General features: G+C 38.3%; 2 protein-coding genes across 3 annotated transcripts; one reads left to right on the top strand and one right to left on the bottom strand.

Annotated features, from left to right (window-relative positions):
* Window positions 1–683: 683 nt before the first annotated feature.
* On the bottom strand, window positions 684–5,595 carry tp53rk (TP53 regulating kinase). The gene is given in 2 exon segments (NM_001020550.2): window positions 684–2,052; window positions 5,310–5,595. Coding segments are annotated over 2 exon segments (696 nt in total). The 5' UTR covers window positions 5,539–5,595; the 3' UTR covers window positions 684–1,585.
* Window positions 5,596–7,065: 1,470 nt separating this feature from the next.
* On the top strand, window positions 7,066–19,027 carry slc2a10 (solute carrier family 2 member 10). 2 transcript variants are annotated; one of them, XM_005172779.6, is made up of 6 exons: window positions 7,066–7,390; window positions 7,568–7,639; window positions 11,165–12,349; window positions 13,577–13,699; window positions 13,793–13,928; window positions 18,811–19,027. In XM_005172779.6, the coding sequence occupies exons 2-6, from the start codon at window positions 7,636–7,638 to the stop codon at window positions 18,902–18,904; spliced, it is 1,542 nt and encodes a 513-aa protein (XP_005172836.2). In that variant the 5' UTR covers window positions 7,066–7,390; window positions 7,568–7,635; the 3' UTR covers window positions 18,905–19,027.
* Window positions 19,028–19,330: the final 303 nt, after the last annotated feature.

Raw genomic sequence — 19,330 nt, 5'->3', positions numbered from 1 at the left:
ATAGAAGATTGGAGAAACGTTGCTTGGTCTGATGAGGCTCGATATCTGCTGACACATTCGGACGGTCGGGTCAAAGTTTGGCGTCAACTACATGCAAGCATGAATCCATCCTGCCTTGTATCATTGGTTCAGGCTGGTGGTGGTGGTGTAATGGTGTGGGGGAGATTTTCTTGGCACACTTTGGGTCCAATTTAGTACCAATTGAGCATCAACGCCACAGCCTACCTGAGTATTGTTGCTGACCAACATACCTTTATGTTGATGTCCATACCTTTATGACCACAGTGTACTCATCTTCTGATGGCTACTTCCAGCAGGATAACGCATGTCATAAAGCGTCAATCATCTCAGACTGGTTTCTTGAAGAGTTCATTGTACTCAAATGGCCTCCACAGTCACCTGTTCTCAATCCAATAGAGCAGCTTTGGGATGTGGTGAAACGAGATTCACATCATGGATGTGCAGCTGACAAATCTGCAGCAACTGCGTGATGCTATCATGTCAACATGGAGCAAAATCTCTGAGGAATATTTCCAGTAGCTTGTTGAATCTCTGCCATGAAGGATTAAGGCAGATCTGAAGACAAAAGTGGGTCCAACCTGGTACTAGTAAGGTGTACCTAATAAAGTGGCCAGTGAGTGCATGTTTTATTTATTACTGATTAAACGCACATTCCAGCAATATTCTGAAGCCAGTTCTTTATTGGTTGCATATGCAGCGAGAAATACATCTCATGCATGTTAATAGGGTTCAACAGTTTATTTTAAACTACATTTAGTTTAACTCGACTTCCATTCAGAAGAAACACTAAAATGAGCACAAAAACACTGTTTAACCAACATGTTAGAAATCGAAATTCATTACAATAAAGAAATACACCTTTATAAATGTCCAACATCAAACTGCAGGGATTAGTTCACATCCAAAATATGTTTTAAGTTCGTTACTCCAGGCATCAAAGATGTTAATTTCATTATTTTTTTTAGCTGAAAAGAAATTAAACCTATTGCTCACTCAAAAATCTACATTCAGCACTATTTACTCGTACTTGCATAAAACCTTCTGAAGTTAATGTTTCAGATAAGGGAGACATCCAAAATATGTACTGTTGGTGTGTCTCCAGGAACAGGGTTGGGAAACACTGTCTTAGATGACGATGAACATTTTTATTCAGGACGCAAATGAAGTTGTCCCAAAAAATCACTTGAGAATTGTGTAGTTTCAGCGAAATAAGTAGTTTGAACAAACAGCAAACTTATTTTTTTGAGTAAAAATAGTGAGTACTTTTTAATTTTAGTTTGACCAGTTATCTTAGATCAGTGTTTCCCAACCCTGTTCCTGGAGGCACACCAACAGTACATATTTTCCATGTCTCCCTTATCTGACCCATTAACTCCAGGTTTTTGGGGTCTTTTCTAATCTTCTGATGAGTTGATTCAGGTGTGTTTGATTAGGTTGAGATCAAAAATGTACTGTTGCTGTGCCTTCGGGAACAGGGTTGGGAAACAGAGTCTTCGATGGTGGAAATTTTTATTCAGGAAATGAACTAATCCTTTAAGCCTGAATGATTGAAACCACTTTACTGCTATCCCACCATTGACCTCTTGCGTCCTCTCAGCCGAACTTCGTCCAGTTTCTTAATGACCGCGGAGGACTTTTTTGAGGCACTGCTGTAGCTCTTCAGAAGCCTCTCGAACAAGGCCTCAGTTTTTGGATGAGTGCTAAGAAAAGCTTTCTCCAAGACGTACAGATCCACTCCTTTATCCTCAGGAAGAGCGGAGATGTAGCTCAAGCCGAAGTCGATGAGCACCAGGTTGAAGTCTTGCTGTTGTCCTCCGCTGGTCAGCAGCATGTTGGAGGTGGTCAGATCTCCGTGAATGACGTCTTCATCGTGCATCTGAGCCAGAACTTCACCGATGCGCTCCGCCAGAGTCTGCAGACCGTCCGGCTGCGATCTGATGTGGTCTCGCACTGACACAGAGTTCACCACGTCCTGCAGGAAGATGCAGTGTGTGGCGTAGTCCACAAAATACACAACCGGTGCGCTGATGCCTGAGGAGGACAAAACAGACATCGTTACTTATTGTATTGTGGTGAACAATTCATCTGTGCATGCCATTAAGAACAAATACAAATAGTTTGCTCTTGAATTCTTTCATCGAAATCTGAATATGCACTTACTGTTTGTTTTCAGTTTAATTCTCAGATTAGGGCTGCGTCCGAAACCGCCTACTACTCAGTAGGTATTGCATATGAATTTAAACGTACTACTCGGCCGTTAGAAAAGTACGTTCTATACAGTATGAATGTGAAAAGTATGAATGGAATTCGGACGTACTACATCCGCCATTTTGTCATGGTCACGTGACCTACCTGCGTCAGTTGCGTCGCTTTACTTCCATTCATGAATTCTCTCGCGGGGCATCATGGGATAGCGCAGCATGCATGGGATGCGCACTCCGGAATCTCGCCGGAAGTAGTAAGTCATCCAGGTACTTCTCGCATACTAATTTTCGAATTCTATGAATTGGGACATACTACTCGGCTCGCATACTGATTTTGGCGCACTATATAGTATGGAAGTATGCGGTTTCGGACGCAGCCTAGGTCTGTCTGAAGTATTGGGCGTGGCTAACACACTTAACCACACCCCTCTAGCTGTCAGTTTTGACAACAAACAGAAATGGTGAGGAGGAGGAGGAGTCTTAGGTAGGGCTGGGCGATATATCAGGTTCTGGGGATATATCGATATGATTCCCTAACGCGAAGCAAGATTATACAATATCATTTATATCGATATGGTTCGAGGCCACACGTGCGCATTCTGCACGAAACAGATCACTCCAAGGTAGCAAATGAATGATTCACTCCATGAGTCAAATAAAAGATTTGTTCAAAATGGGGGGATTTGGAGCAGGTATGAAGATGGTGGCACATTGGGTTTGTGGGGTGGAATTCTGGGAGTTTTCCAGAAGAGAGAACAATCGGGAGATGGCCAGAAGATGGGTATGAAATATGGGAGATTCCCAGGAAAAACGGGAGTGTTGGCAGGTGCATGCACATCACAGCGGTTTATCAGAAACCTTTTATTGATCATTTCTTCCACAATTGACAGCAAGAACGAACATAGACGCCCTGTCAAATTGACATGCAGCACCTGAATGTGTTCAAAAGAACTAAAAGCGCCAAAATGGGAGGAATTTATAGGGCATTTCGAAAGTGAAACCACCTCATATTCACTGATTATCAGTTCAGGATTTATTACACGACGGTCTCTTCTGTACATTTCCACTTTAACACATTTAGCTCCGCGTTCTGCTCTGTTATAATGACGGTTTACATGCTTATTTATATGCTTAACATCACAGTACTCTGAAACTATTTTGTTACTTCTCATATCTATAGTCTATTCGTTTTCATCTCCTTATTTATAATATTTAGTAAAACGAGTTTAGTCAAAACAAAAGAAAAAGTGTAGGATTTTTTACATGACGTGAAAGACTTCTCTTTAGATATCTTGGATATGTGCACTGTTTAATAACTGTGCACAATACATACATACATGTAAATGTGTAACTAAAAACACATACAGCTGATTTAGTTGTTGTTTAAATCACTCAACTGTGCTATACAGGAATACTTATAACAACACTGTAACTGTGACATAAAATACAGTTTCATATTAACATTCATTGTGTTTCATTTCTATCCTACAATACTTTTTGTTGTGTCACTATTTAAGTGTGTCCTATTTTGCTCTGACAATAGCTGTTTTCTATAATTCTGTTTACTTTATTATTTGCACAGCAGCACAGTAGTGCTGTGAATAGTGTTAAGCAGGAAAAAAACCCTGTACTGTTTTTATTTATTAAAGATTTTGTTTACAATTTGAAATGTTGTGCAACTTGTCGTTTTAAGCAGGAGAAATCCCTGAACTGCCTTTTATTTATCAGAGATTTTGTGCAGCTGTTCTTTTTTGTGCAGCTGTTTATTTGTAAACAGGGAGGGAAACCCCTGTGTTTGAATTATATTTTGCTCAAAGAATGTTTAATAAAGTTTTAATAAAGGCTTTTACTCTCAAGTGACCATTTATGGGAAAATACCGGATATATCGTATACCGTCGTTCCTCCTAGAAATACTGGGATATGATATTTTGCACATATCACCCAGCCCTACTGTTAGGTTGTAATAACTCTCCCCAAAACCTTTAAAGAGGTAAAGTTGGTGTTATATTCGCACATTCGTTCATTTAGCAGTCCCTATATTGTTTACTATGTAACGTTAAATATTCGATCGGAATTAGCATGCAAGTATGACTAAACAGCACAGGGGCGGACTGGCCATCTGGCAATTCTGGCAAATGCCAGAAGGGCCGGACTAATTTTTAAATGTGGGCCGGTCAGTTTTTTTTTTTTTTTTTTAATATGTATTGTTCTTACATGCAGGCAGCTTTTATGTCTTGCTAGATGTGATATTATAATGATGATAATAAAAATAATAATAATAATAATTATAAATGTTAAGCATTTGGCCCAATTGGTGACGGCCGCCTGATTTCAAGATGGGCCGACCCAATCCGAGGTTACCCGGACGTAATCCAAATCCAGCAAGAATGTCATATTATTTCACCATCTGTACACCAAAATATATAGTAAATGTCTGTGTCCGTGGGTGGGTTGTGTCGATGTGGTAATGTGGCTACAATGCCAGGGCTGAATTTTTGTCCCAGTCCGCCCCTGCAACAGCATTAACACTATTTAATTTACTGTGAACAATGCTGTACTTTGACAGTCATTTGCTGCTAATATGATTTCCCTAATTAGAATTTGCAAATAATACCTTTCTGACATTATATTATTAAAGAGAACGTCTGAATATCCAAATATAAAACCAACTTTACCTCTATTATAAATAACGTGGTTTAAGCGATGGATCTGCGACAGAGAAACTACAGGTTTTGGGAAACTCTCGTCACTACATCTTTCTTTTCCCAAATGATGCATCTTACTATGATAGTTCAGCCGCGAGTTATGTCGTTGTTTGGGAAACGCACCCTAGGTCAGAAAACTCAAAAGTAACGTAACACATTACTTACCGGAAATAGCAAATAAGTAACGCAATTAGTTACTTTTCAGGAGAGCAACTCAATACTGTAATGCATTACTTCCAAAAGTAACTCCCCCTTACCCTGAATGACTTCAAAACAACATTAGCTCCTTTTAACAATGTGAACAATTTAGTACTTTGCTAGTCATTGGCTGCTAATATGATTTCACTATTAAGAGTTTGTGCTTAGAGCAGCACTGACCGGCTCTCCTGCAGCGCAGTATGGAGCGCACCTCCTGTGTTGTTCTGCGGCGCGTCAGTTTCTCATCCACTTCCGGATGGCGGTATAACTTGGGAAATCTCTCCTTAATAATCACAGAGCGCCCCAAAAACGTGCTTCGATAGACCCGAGCCTCAGCGCCCTGTTTAATCATCTGCGCCTCTTTTAAATAGGACGGGACAGCCGCTTTTGCTGAGTCTGTTTGAGCCATGATCCAAAATAAACCCTCTGACAGACTGCCATGTGCCGCGCTCTTCTTCTACTACTACTGTTATGAGATACACGAGCGCACAGCGACATCTGGGGGTGAGTCTGGATGGGATACAGCTGCGGATGCTCTCAGGCATAATGTGGCATAATTTTTGACACTGAGACTGTGTACACCAATAATTCATATACATTACTGTGAGGGTTGAATTTAGACATTAATAAAAATACAATTAATCGGTTATTAAATAAATAATTGTATATTGTATTATTATATTGTAAAGCATTATGTCAGCTGTGATAACAAACAGACATCTTTCTATTCTGTTCTGTTCTATTCTATTCTAATATAACGACACAGTATGCCACCTCGGATAAGTAACAAAACTTCCTTATATTATATTATATATTATATTATATTATTATATCATCTTATTTTTGTTAGTAACAAGAATGTCTATAGTAAAGAAGATCTTATTGAAAATATAAAACTAAACATATTACAGAAACAATGCATTATGCTGACTGTTCTTATTTTTTATTATATTACATTATATTATGATACATTATAACAACTGTGAAAATGATCAGAACATCTTTATTTAGTTATATTTTATTGTATTATATTATATCATCTTATGTTTGTACTGTGAAAATGATCATTTCTTTATTTAGTTTTACTTTATTTTTGGTTATTATATTATATATATTATGTGACATTACATAACATTAATAGGACAATATAATGATAATAATATAATAATAAACAGAACATACATACTTATGAATATTATTATTATTATTATTGCTTGAACTGACAATACAAGAACATCAGAACTAAGTCCAAGGGATCACAGACAGATCATAAAAAACTCACAAATATTCATAGTCATAAGAAAAAATATAAATCACATACAAATAATACCATTAGACAGAAAGGGAAAGAATAGAATTATAGTATTAATAATAATAAAATAATCATACTAAATATTATAAAATAATAATAAAATTTTAAAAAAATAAACAAATGCATAAAATTGCAGTGACACCTAAACAAATCACCGTAAGAAAAGCAACTAAAATCGAGGATCTTCTTTAAATACATCTGCATAATATTTCAGAAAATAATATAAAATAATTAAAAATAAGTGTTTTAGACTAAAGCAAAAAGTATTGGCAGAATTAAATATATGAGAACTATTTACTAATGTCTCTTATATTATTTTATTGCTTTATACGGTTTTATATTACATTACATTTTATTATATTATACTATATTATATTAAGTAGTATTATATTATATAATATTATATTGACGCATTATGCCAGTCATGTTAAGTACAGAACTTCAATGTATTATATTATATTGTATAATATAATATAATATAATATAATATGATATAATATAATATAATATAATATAATATAATATAATATAATAATGACGCGTTATGGCAGATGTGATAAGTGCAGTAGGTCTTTGTCCCAGTAGAGCTCATACTGTAGAGTTCACAGCTCCTGCCACGTCGCTGCTGCAGTTGCACTTCCTCAGATGAACAGGAGAAACTTCCAGCGAACTTTCCAACAACAAAAGACTGATGTAAACCCCGGATACAGAAGCTTTTCTATTATAAACTCTGACTATGTTTTATCTTCAGCGATGTCCAGTTTGATATCGGGATGAAACATCTGCTGATGTGCTGAAATGTGAGTTAGCGGTTGAGCTACTTTTAGTTCTACCTCCGCCTTTCGTCTTTTGTTTTTATCCTCGCTCCTTAACAGACTTGAGATAACTGTCCAGCTACAAATGGACTCTATAAACTCTACAAACAAGATCTCCAGGGTCAGCACTGGAGGTAAAAACACATAAACACGAACTCGGGGATATTTTTAGCTAATGAGAAGCGCTTTCAAGAGCTCCTCATCTGATTGAATCACAGTCGTCATGGCGACAGCCCGACACTGATTACAGACCAGACTGAGCTTCAGTTCGGTTTCATTCACTCTCTGTGTGTTTGTTATGATAATAATAGATGATGTTCGCCGACGAGGCAGACTTGTTTCGTATTTGATGAAGCAGCATCTTTAAATTCTCATCAAAATGGGTAAGTTGGACTTTTGTTTTGTGTTCTCTAGTGTTATTTAACAAAAAGTAAAGCGGTGTAACTTCGCTAACGACTTTTGGTTTCCAGAACGTTATGGGAAAGTTAGTTTTTGGTTCTCTGGACGTTGTTTTTAAAGGGATAGTTCACTCCAAAACAAAAAGTTACTCACTATTTACTCTCTCAAATGGTTAACGAGTTTTATTATTATGTTGAACATAAATGTAGTTATTTTGAAGCTGAAAACCTGCAACCATTGACTTCCATAGTAGGAAAAACAAATACTATGAAAGTCAATGGTTACAGTTTTTTTTTTTCAGTTTTCTGCAAAATATCTTCTTTTGTGTTTAACAGAAGAAACAATTGTCAAAATAAATGTTTTGAAACAAGTAAAAGAGGACAGAATTTACATTTTTGGTTGAACTGTCCCTTTAAGGCTAGTTTTGTTTAATAATTCCATTAATATTTATGTTAGTACATATTTAAAGTAACACTTACATGCATTATATTTCAAATTATATTAAAATGTGAAGTATATTTTTATAGAATTGCTTTCAAAATTATTTATTATTCAGAATTTTCTGTTTATTTTATGTTCATATTTAATAAGTAAATTTTTATTTTTTAAATATCTCTAAATATTACAGTATTTTAATATTGTTTCATATTTCAATACATTTAAATATTAATTTAATTGAAATAAAAAATAATTTAAAAATAATTTATTTTAATATTTGAACTGTTTTTTATACTACATTTTTAAAGAACATTTTAAATGTTTTTATTTAGTATTTAATACATTTATTTAATTAGATCTAATGAACTTTCAGGAAGGCTAGTTTTTGGTTTGTCATGATAGTTCTTTACGGAAATTGAACGTTAGTATTTGGTTATTCTAACATTAGTTTTGGTTCTTTAAAAAACAATTTATCAAGTTGGAATCAAAGAAACGTTACGTAGGAATGTTACCTGTTTGCTGGTAATATAATTGATTAGGTTATCTTTAGACTAGAGCAAACAAATATGACATTTTTGATCAGTTATCTACTTTTTAACCTGTTATACTTTATTTATGCACACAATCGATTAGTGTAAGGATAACATAAAGGAATTAAGTTACTTTTTAGTTTTTGTCAAATTTAAAAAATTTTGCCTTTTCTTTTTGGAAGAAATTCCCTGGATACAAGCTGATTTTTCTTAAAGTATGTTTATAATATAGATTTCTTTTCTAAATTATATTTTATTTAGAATAGTTTCATAATTTTTTGTTTTATTTATAATTTTAAAGCTTTTGAAATTCTTTTTTTTCCCCAAATATCTCTAAATATATTTTAGTAATTTAATCATTTCAAAAATATTTAATTACATTTAAATATTAATTAAATAAAAATATTATTTTTTATTCAATATTTTAACTGTTTTAATGGTACATTTTAAAGTACAATTTTAATTAATGTATTTATTATTTAATGCATTTATTTATTTATTTAGGCCGTACTCACACTAGGTACAGTTGCCTCGAACCGGGCCAAAGCACGCTTGTCCCCCCTCCCGTCTCCCCCGACGGCCCGCGCTCACACCATATCGGGCCTCGGCACGCTTACGTCATCGCTGCTGCGCTGTTCAGAAGCGCTCTCTATGGCAAGCCTTTTTAGCATTTAAATCTTTGTTCTGACACCATAAATATATTTAGAGATATCTCTAATTATATTTTGACTAGTCATAATATAATTCCACTACTCAAAATGACAATTAGAGATATCTGCAATTACAATTGTACTAGTACAAAATCAGATTGGAGATATCTGCAAATATATTATGACTAGTCATATTCCTCCATTGACTTCCATTGAAAAATATTTGCAGATATCTCTAAATGAGTTTTGACTAGTCACAATTGTAATTAGAGATATCTCTGAGTTTTTACTAGTCATAATACATTTGGAGATGTCTTTAATTCATCATATTTAGAGATATTTACAAATATATTTGAAGATATCTCTAATTAATTTACTAATAGTCGAATTACAGTTGTAGATATCTTGAATTGGATTTTTGACGAGTCAAAACTCATTTAGAGATATCTGCAAATATTTTTCAATGGAAGTCAATGGAGGAATATGACTAGTCATAATATATTTGCAGATATCTCCAATCTGATTTCGTACTAGTACAATTGTATTTGCAGATATCTCTAATTGTCATTCTGACTAGTCGAATTATAATTATGACTAGTCAAAATATAATTAGAGATATCTAAATATATTTATGGATAGTCAGAACAAAGATTTAAATGCTAAAACGGCTTGCCATACGCTCTCGCTCAGTAGCACAGTGGAGATTTCTCTAGTTATATCGTTTCAGTCGTTTGATATGCCGTCAAATATTTCGCCAAACAGTCCTTAGGGATGCGGGGACACGCAGTCAGATATTTCGCCGAACAGATCCGCCACTTTTGGCGCTCATAAACAATCATAAAGCCCTCGTGCTGCAGGAATGAGGAGGTCTGCTGAAGGCGCGTAGCTGGAGTGCTTTGAGGAGTTCTTGTCTTTAATAAACTACGGCAGTTTGCGTTCACTGAACAGTAAGAATGATTAATAAATCCATATCAAACAGTCCCTTAAAAGTCACATCTCGCTTTCGGGCTCTGGCGCGTTTTGCACTCTCACACAAGCGTACCGCGCCAAAGCCCAAGTGTACCGCGCTCAGGCACACCTCTTCCAACCGGGCCAGGGCCGGCCAAGTGAACCATGCTTGAGCCCGATTCAGCGCACTCACACTTCTCAAACGATCCGGGAAACGGGCCTGGGCACGGTACGGATGGCATAGTGTGAGTAGGCCCTTAGAGCTGAGGAATTTCCTGGCACACTAGCTGAATTTTAAAAAAGTGTTTTATATAGATTTCATATATATTTTTTAGTTGTTTTTTTGATGTCTTTTGTAGTTTAAAAATTTGAATTCCAATCAGATCTGCAACTTTTAACACATTTATTATGGTGGTAGTTTCATAAAAGGTTTTAATTATATCATTTGTCGCCTTTTATCACTAATATTACATATATAATTATATATATTTCTTAATATTTGAATTTAAAATGAGTTCAGTGGTTTTAGCTCACAGCAAGAAGATCACTGGTTCAAGTCCCGGCTGGGTCAGATGCCGTTTCTGTGTGGAGTTTGCATGGTCTCCCCTTGTTGGCGTGGGTTTCCTCTACAGGTCCAAACACATGCGCTATAGGGGAATTGATGAACTAAATTGTCCATAGTATATGAATATGTGTGTGTAAATGAGTCTGTATGGATGTTTCCCACTACTGGGTCGAATCAGGATGGGCATCCACTGTGTAAAACATATGCTGGATAAGTTGGCGGTTCATTCCACAGTGGCGACCCCTAATGAATAAAGGGACTAAGCCAATGGAAAATGAATGAATGTAGAGGAAATATATTCTAAGCAGAGAAAAGTCAATGTTTTCCTCATGTATGGTCCATTATAGTGTTATTTATGCATCGTTCTCTCTGCTCCAGGTTGTTCTGTCCTGCTCCTGACCATCACTGTGTCCACTCTCGGTGGTCTGGTGTTCGGCTATGAGCTGGGAATAATATCCGGTGCTCTTCCACAGCTCCAAACTCACTTCTCTCTGGGCTGCGTCCAGCAGGAGGCCGTGGTCAGCGCTCTTCTGATCGGATCCCTCTTTGCGTCAATAATCGGCGGCTGGTTGATCGACCGCCATGGCAGAAGAACATCAATCTTACTCAGCAATCTCCTCATCCTGGCCGGCTCCGTTATTTTAACTACAGGCACATCCTTTTTCGCACTGGTCATCGGCAGGGCTGTGATTGGCTTCGCGATGACCGTTTCATCAATGAGCTGCTGTATCTTCGTCTCGGAGATGGTCACTCCTGAACGCAGAGGATTGATGGTGACTCTTTACGAAGTTGGGATCACGGTTGGCATCTTGATAGCTTATGCTGTCAACTATTTCTTTAATAACGTGCAATTAACAGGCTGGAGGTACATGTTTGGATTTGCTATTATTCCATCACTCATCCAATTGGCATCCATTGTGCTTCTACCAAAGCAAGCTGAAGTCTTCGTAATACATGATGATGATAGTCGGCAAGCTGATAGATTAACAGAGGAAACGGAAACATCAAATCAGCGTCAGCAAAGTGAGAAATATGGTGTTTCTGACCTTTTTAAAAGCAAAGATAACATGCGGAGGAGAACGGTGATTGGTGTTGGGTTGGTGCTGAGTCAGCAGTTCACAGGTCAACCAAATGTGCTCTTTTACGCCTCAACTATACTTTTCTCTGTCGGATTTCAAAGCAATGCTTCTGCAATCCTTGCGTCTGTGGGTTTCGGGATTGTTAAGGTCATCGCGACTCTACTAGCGATGTTGTGTTCAGATCGAGCCGGCCGGAGATCACTTCTGATTGGTGGATGCTCGATGTTGGCTGTAGGATTGATTCTCACTGGATTTCTATGCAGACAGTCAGTGATCGACACAACGAAACGATGCACTTCAGTAGGACCGCATTCAAATCTGACGTTATCTGCTGAACATGAAGAAGGCGTGGGGTTCAGCTCTCAAACTCTTGATGTTCATGAACATTTACGGAGTTTTTCGCAGTCGGAGGACATTTATAAGTGGATTATTTTCACTTGTTTGATGGCGGTGGTGAGCGCTTTCTCTGTGAGCTTTGGACCAAGTAAGTGGACTTTATTTGTACTGTGAACTAGTGATGTATTTTGTAGTCATCATGGCAAAGATTAGATAAATTAGTTGGTAAAACTATTGTGTGGTAAAAAAAACAGCATCTCCATTAAACAGCACTTTGCAGGGTTCAATGCTAAAGATTTTTTCAACTGGCCCAATTGGACCAGTGGTTCAGATTTTCACTTGCCCTGCCCAAATTTTCACTGGCTCCGCTAAAAAAAAAATAATTGCTATTTATTAGCCACATATATTAAATAATGTGTCACGAAATAATGTATGTGAATGCAGAATTTAAATGTTTGAAAAATGTTAAAATATTTAGCAGTAAAACATAGCAGTATGGAAAATGAGCAGGTAATTTATTCCAAAACAAAAGGTGGCTGACTTAAAAGTGACGACAAACTATGCAAAACATCACTTCAATTTTTTTTTTGTGCTGTACTCATTTAAATGTTTCCACAACGTTAGAAACAGACGTTTTCTTTTAGCCTTATAATTTGATGTTACGGTCATGTTGCCGTCTATTTAAATTTAGTGACAAGGCAGCACTGCCCCGATCGGGCCAGCAACGATTCTGTCTACTGTCCCGAGCATCTCTCACGCTGGCCCTGGGCCATCGGGCAGTCCTTATTGTTGAGCCCTGCTTTGGAAATTTTTAATAAAATGTTTAAAATTTCTAATAATTTTGGCTTCAACTGTATATACCTTTCATCAATTTGCAGCCTCCACTGCTGAGACTGCAGCTCTGCACAAGACTTTTGGCCAGCGGAGAAATTAAAATGGTCGTGCCGAACTGAGTCTGGTTCTCTCAAGGGTTTTTTTCTTCACTCTCCTATCGGTGAAGTTTTTTTCCCTCTCCGCTGTCGCCACTGGCTTGCATGGTTCAGGATCTGAAAAGCTACTCATCGATGAATTTGCTCTTCAGTGTTGGACTCTCAATAATGACTTCAAACCACACTGAACTGAGCTAAACTGAACTGAACTTAAACACTAAAAACTGAACTACACTGATCCAGTTACTATGAGCATTTATGTATAGGAAATACTGTGAAAATTTCCTGAATCTGTTCAACATCACTTAGGAAATATTCGAAAAAGATTTCACAGGAGGGCGAATCGTTCTTCCCTTTTTGTCCTGGTTAAAAACTTCATCTAATAATATTTGATGTTTCACAACAGCATGTTTTAACATGTGTACGTTTATGTGTGTGTTTGACAGTGACGTGGGTTGTGCTGAGTGAAATATTCCCGAAGGACATCCGAGGAAGAGCCTTTTCCTTCATCAACTGCTTCAATGTGGGCGCAAACCTCATAGTCACCTTTTCTTTCCTGAGTATAATCGGTGTGCACTACAGGCAAACTACATCAAAGATAACCGTCATATGAGATGCATTCGTGAAATATTTATTTTCATCATCTTTCTGACTCTTCTCAGATGTCATTGGCCTGTCTGGAGTATTCTTGATGTATGGAGTTGTAGGAATAGCAGGCGTAGTGTTCATCTATCTTGTTCTACCAGAGACCAAAGGAAAATCTCTGCAGGATATCGACCGAGAGCTCTCTCAGACACGGTAAGAGAACATGTTCAGTTCACTATTTATTATTATTATCAGGTTCAAGTCAGTTAACTTTCTTTGCCCCCGTAGAGATTTTTTTTGTAGCGCGTACACACACACACACACACACACACACACACACACAGAGCCATCTGACAATTTCACATCTGCCGTTTATATAAATATATAAATAAATTTATATAAATAAATCATTTAAAAATCTGAAGTACCATAGAATCCCTACTCTGAGAACATCTTCAGTATACTGGCCATCAACTGCTACTGCTCAATCCAGATGGATGGGGCAACCATTACTGCATCCAAAACGGTGAAAAGCCTTAGAGTAACGATTGATGACCAACTAAACTTGTCTGAGCACATTTCTAGAACTGCTCGATCCTGCAGATTCCCACTCTATAACATCAGAAAGATCAGACCCTTCCTATCTGAACATGCAGCTCAACTCCTTGTTCAAGCTCTTGTTCTCTCTAGACTGGACTACTGCAACTCTCTACTAGCGGGGCTTCCAGCTAACTCTATCAAGCCTCTTCAGCTGCTTCAGAAAGCAGCAGCACGAGTGGTCTTCAATGAACCTAAAAGAGCACATGTCACTCCGCTGCTCATCCGTTTGCACTGGCTGCCAGTTTCTGCTTGCATCAAATTCAAAGCTCTGATGTTTGCCTACAAAGTGACTTCTGGCTTTGCTCCTTCTTATCTGCTCTCACTTCTGCAGATCTATGTGCCCTCCAGAAACTTGCGTTCTGTGAATGAACGTCGCCTCGTGGTTCCATCCCAAAGAGGGAAGAAATCATTTTCCTAAACGCTCACGCTCAATCTGCCCAGTTAGTGGAATGAACTCCCTAACTGCATCAGAACGGCAGAGTCACTCGTTATTTTCAAGAAACGACTAAAAACTCAACTATTTAGTCTCCATTTCACTTCCTAATCTGCAATTGCCTCTCTGAATATCACACTAACTGTACTCAAAAAAAAAAATAATAATGTACTAATACTTTGCTTCTTATACTTTACACACCTGAAACTTGCCTACAGCACTTATTCAATGTTGCTCTTCTAGTTGTGTAAATTGCTTCCTTGTTCTCATTTGTAAGTCGCTTTGGATAAAAGCGTCTGCTAAATGACTAAATGTAAATGTAAGAGAGGAAGAATTTAAACATTTTGCTTGAGGTATAAATTATAATTTTGACCTTTCTTACACACCTGGGATCACAATATCGATGACCTGATGGTAACAATTTGAAGGATGATAAAGAATGCCTCTCATCATTAATAGCCCCTTTCACACAGTGATAGCGGTAAATATCCGCAAAATTTATGCAACGACTTTACCGGTATATTCAAAAAAGCGCTGTTCACACAGGCGAGGACGTTACGGAATTTTCTGGAAAAGAGCATTCACACATCCATTCCAAAATACCGGTAAATTCTGACAACATTAACCAGAAATGAGCTGTAAACCGCTGCGCTTGTATTTGTAAATATTTGACTACATTACAAACTCTGTGGATGATCAGTATTGTGAACAACATATGGAGGAACACTTACGCATGTCGAGATGTACTTGATATATGTATGTGCTGCTGGCGCTCACCAGCTGCTTCACGGGCACACGTGTCGCGTCAAGCAACTGGAAGCATAGCTTAAAGGTAAACAAACAACGGCTTATCATAATCATCTTATCGATAATTATTTACACAGTTGGCATTAAGATGAACATATAAACGTTATCTGACTAACATCCAGCAGCTAAAGGTGTCTAGAAAAATATTCAAAGGCTTTTATTCTCATAAACCGCGCGGGCGTGAATGCGTCTGACTGTTCTGATTGGTTAAAGTAGACGTCTCACGTCAGCATGTTCTAGACGTGCATGCGCTCGTTCTGGCAATCTTCCTTCTGCGTTCACGCAGCGCTACTGCAAATTACCGGTAATGTTACAACTGCTCTTTCCAGAAAATAGCCAGAACGAATTTACCGGTATTTTCAAAAAAGGCCTGTTCACACATACAACCTTTCCGGATAATTGCCATTAATTTTCCGGAATGGTCTATACTGTATGTGTGAAAGGGGCTATTGACAGTCATGATAGCCTTATTAAATACCTTATCTTTGTATATACTATGAATACTCTTTAGTTTTATTCCCAACAGCTTACTGGCGGTTTCTACCACCTTCCCTAGTGACCTTCTGGTCCTCAGAAGCATTTTCATTCTAACAGATCACACAAAATGTTGCAATACTTCAATAAAAGCACTAGAAAACGTGATCAACAATGTGTTGTCAACAATAAAAGGCAATAGTTTCTTTAAGAAATACATTCTCTGAAATAATAATAAACGTGAATCCATTGTGTACTCATATGGAACTTTGATAACACATTGCTCCAACAATATAACATATTATAACATCAGAAACTGTCCGTAATGCTAAATCAATGGGAGCCCTGAGTTTGTTTCTTTGCAACGAGATGGTCCCATCTGGGGGTAATGGCAGACAAAAGCCCCTTTCACACATACAGACCGGAAAGGTTGTATGTGTGAACAGGACCTTTTTAAAAATACCGGTAAATTCGTTCTGGCTATTTTCCGGAAAGAGAAGTTGTAACATTACCGGTAATATGCTGGAATGCTGTGCTATGTAAACGCAGAAGGAAGATTGCCGGAACGAGCGCGTGCACGTCTAGAACGTGCTGACTTGAGACGTCTACTTTAGACAATCAGAACAGTCAGACGCATTCACGTCCGCGCGGTTTATGAGAATAAAAGCCTTTGAATATTTTACCAGACACATTTAGCTGCTAGAAATTAGGCAGATAAGGTTTATATGTTCATCTTAATGCCGTGTAAATAGTTATCGATAAAATGCTTATGATAAGCCGTTGTTTGTTTACCTTCAAGCTTTGCGTGTGCCCGTAAAACAGCCCATAAGCGCCAGAACACACTCATATCATGTACATCTCGACATGGCAACAGGGTTTTCAGCGCTGTGTTAGCGATCTCTGGGTATTCTGCCATGACTTTAATCCAGAACACCGGCAGAGTTGTTGTCTTGAACACTGTTTTAGGACCGCCGTCATTTACGATCTCCAGCAGTTGGTCTTATTCTTGCAAGGACATGCTGGATTCAGCTGGTTTGTTGACAAATGGGTCTCGTATCCATTCCTTGGCCGTTTGTGGATTCTTTGAGGTTGGGAAGTAGCGCTCAAACTCCTTAAACAGCGAAGACTGATGATCGTGCACCAGTTTGGTGAGTGAGGGCACAGGCTCAGTCTCACACAAAATCCCCGCTAATTCATTCTTGTGCGGCCCGGTACTGATTGATCCACGGACCAGTACCGGTCCGCGGCCCAGGGGTTGGGGACCACTGAACTAACAGATCACTCAGATCTTTAGGATCAGATAAACTAGAAATTCCAAGAGTTCAGTTAAAGCAGGGTGAATCAGCCTTCAGTCACAAACAGCGCCCCCTGCTGCTGGAATCAGCCTCCAGAAATGATCAGATGTGCTCCAACTTTAGGCACATTCACATCAAGACTGAAAACACATCAGTTTAGCTGTGCCTTTACTGAATGAGCACTGTGCTGCGTCCCACAAATCACACTATAATGTCTTTCTCTTCTTTTTCATTATTTTATAACCTGTTTTAACACATTTTTATCTGTTCTATTTGTCATTTTTATTATTTGTTTTTACTTTCTTACACTTGTCTCTTTTATTCCTGTTTATGTAAAGCACTTTGAATTGCCACCGTGTATAAAATGTGCTATAGAAATAAACTTGCCCTGCCTTAGACAGTCAGTCCATACATCCCACTTCAGTTTATTGTCCAACATCGCACCTAAATATTTATCATTTGTTACTAACTGGATTTGCTCCCATCAATTTTTGTGGGAAGAGTTTTGCTTTGTGTTCTCTCTCTAAAATCAATACCCATCTCCTTGATTTTAGAAATGTTCAGGAGAAGGTTTGAATTTCACACCAGTCTAAGGGTGCTTTCACACCTGTGAATGGATTCAGTTGTTCCGAAACAGTGATTACAATTGTTACATTGTTGCTCTTTGCTCTTGGAGCGGTTCGCTTTCACACTGCAAATTTTTTAATCGGACCAAAAGAGCTAAAACAAGTCACGTGCGAGTAAACTCTCCTCACATTGGTCAGAGTGTCAGGGTTTATTTTGCAGCGTCCCGCTAAGCTGTCAGGAGAGGTGGTGGTTTGGTGGTGATTGACAGGGTGCGCTCGACGTGTCTGAGGAGAGACGCGGTGGGGAGGGGTGAGAAGGGTGCACAAGATTACCGGGAGATCATCACTCGTTTGCAGGCATCCGGAGACTCGTGAAACTTCCCGCCCTACTCATAATTCTCTCTTCATATAGCCGTAAGCCTATTACATATCCATAAAACACTGTGATATAACCGCGCTCGGATCGGATCGCTTTCTCACTGCAATCGAACCGCTCCAGGGTTCGTTTCAATCGAGCCGAGACCACCTCATTCAAGCGATCTCGGAGCGATTACTTTGGCGCGGAACAGAGCGCGATTGCCCTGTTCACATATGCCAAACGAACCGCGCTAACTGGGTAATAGAGACCCGTTCCAAAACAAAAGTGTAGGTGTGAAAGCACCCTAAAAAGAAGTCCTGGGAAACACTCATACTGTACACAGAGACATACTCGTACACTACGGCCAATTTAGCTTATCCAATTAACCTATAGCGCATGTGTTTGGACTGTGAGGGAAACCTATAAACTGTTTAATGTTGTAATTACTGGAGATACAGTATGTAATTGGCTCAGTCATGGACTTCGGCTTGTGTTTGATGCAATGTAGCGTTATTTCACAACATTCAATCAACGCATTCCTCAAATCTGTTCTTTCTTTCAGAATGATCCACAGACAGGAACTGTGCAGCATTTTCCAAAGACGGCGCTTCTCTCCAGGCTACCAGAGAGTTCAGCTGACGAGTACAGCAACCTGATGAAGTATGTTGATGGCATCATTCAGTTCATGATAATGGCTATTTGTGCTGTACCGTTTGATAAATATTTATGTGCTTTTGCCATTATAATTTTAAATAAAGTCATCTCTACTCCTATTGTAATGTTTTAGTAGTGTGTGACTATATTATCAAAGGATTAAAAGCACTTTAAATAGAGAATCAGAGTTCAAACATTGTTTCCCAGTACAGGGTTGCAGCTGGAAGGGCATATGCTGTGAAAAACATATGGTGGATAAGTTGGCGGTTCATTCCGCTGTGGCGACCAATTCAATTCCCCTATAGCGCATGTGTTTGGACTGTGTGGGAAACCCGGAGCACCCAGGGGAAACCCACGCTAACACAGGGAGAACATGCAAACTCCACACAGAAATGCCAACTGGCCCAGCCGGTACTCAAAGCAGTGAC

Source organism: Danio rerio, chromosome 11, assembly GCF_049306965.1.
Source record: "Danio rerio strain Tuebingen ecotype United States chromosome 11, GRCz12tu, whole genome shotgun sequence".
Taxonomy (NCBI): Eukaryota; Metazoa; Chordata; class Actinopteri; order Cypriniformes; family Danionidae; genus Danio; species Danio rerio.
The sequence above is the reverse complement of the archived record's forward strand: the minus strand, read 5'-3'. Positions and strand labels throughout refer to the sequence as shown.

Coding starts and splice junctions, on each gene's coding strand:
- slc2a10 (XM_005172779.6), top strand. Junction 12,350..13,576: donor CTCTGTGAGCTTTGGACCAA/GTAAGTGGACTT, acceptor TGTGTTTGACAG/TGACGTGGGTTGTGCTGAGT. Junction 13,700..13,792: donor TTCTTTCCTGAGTATAATCG/GTGTGCACTACA, acceptor GACTCTTCTCAG/ATGTCATTGGCCTGTCTGGA.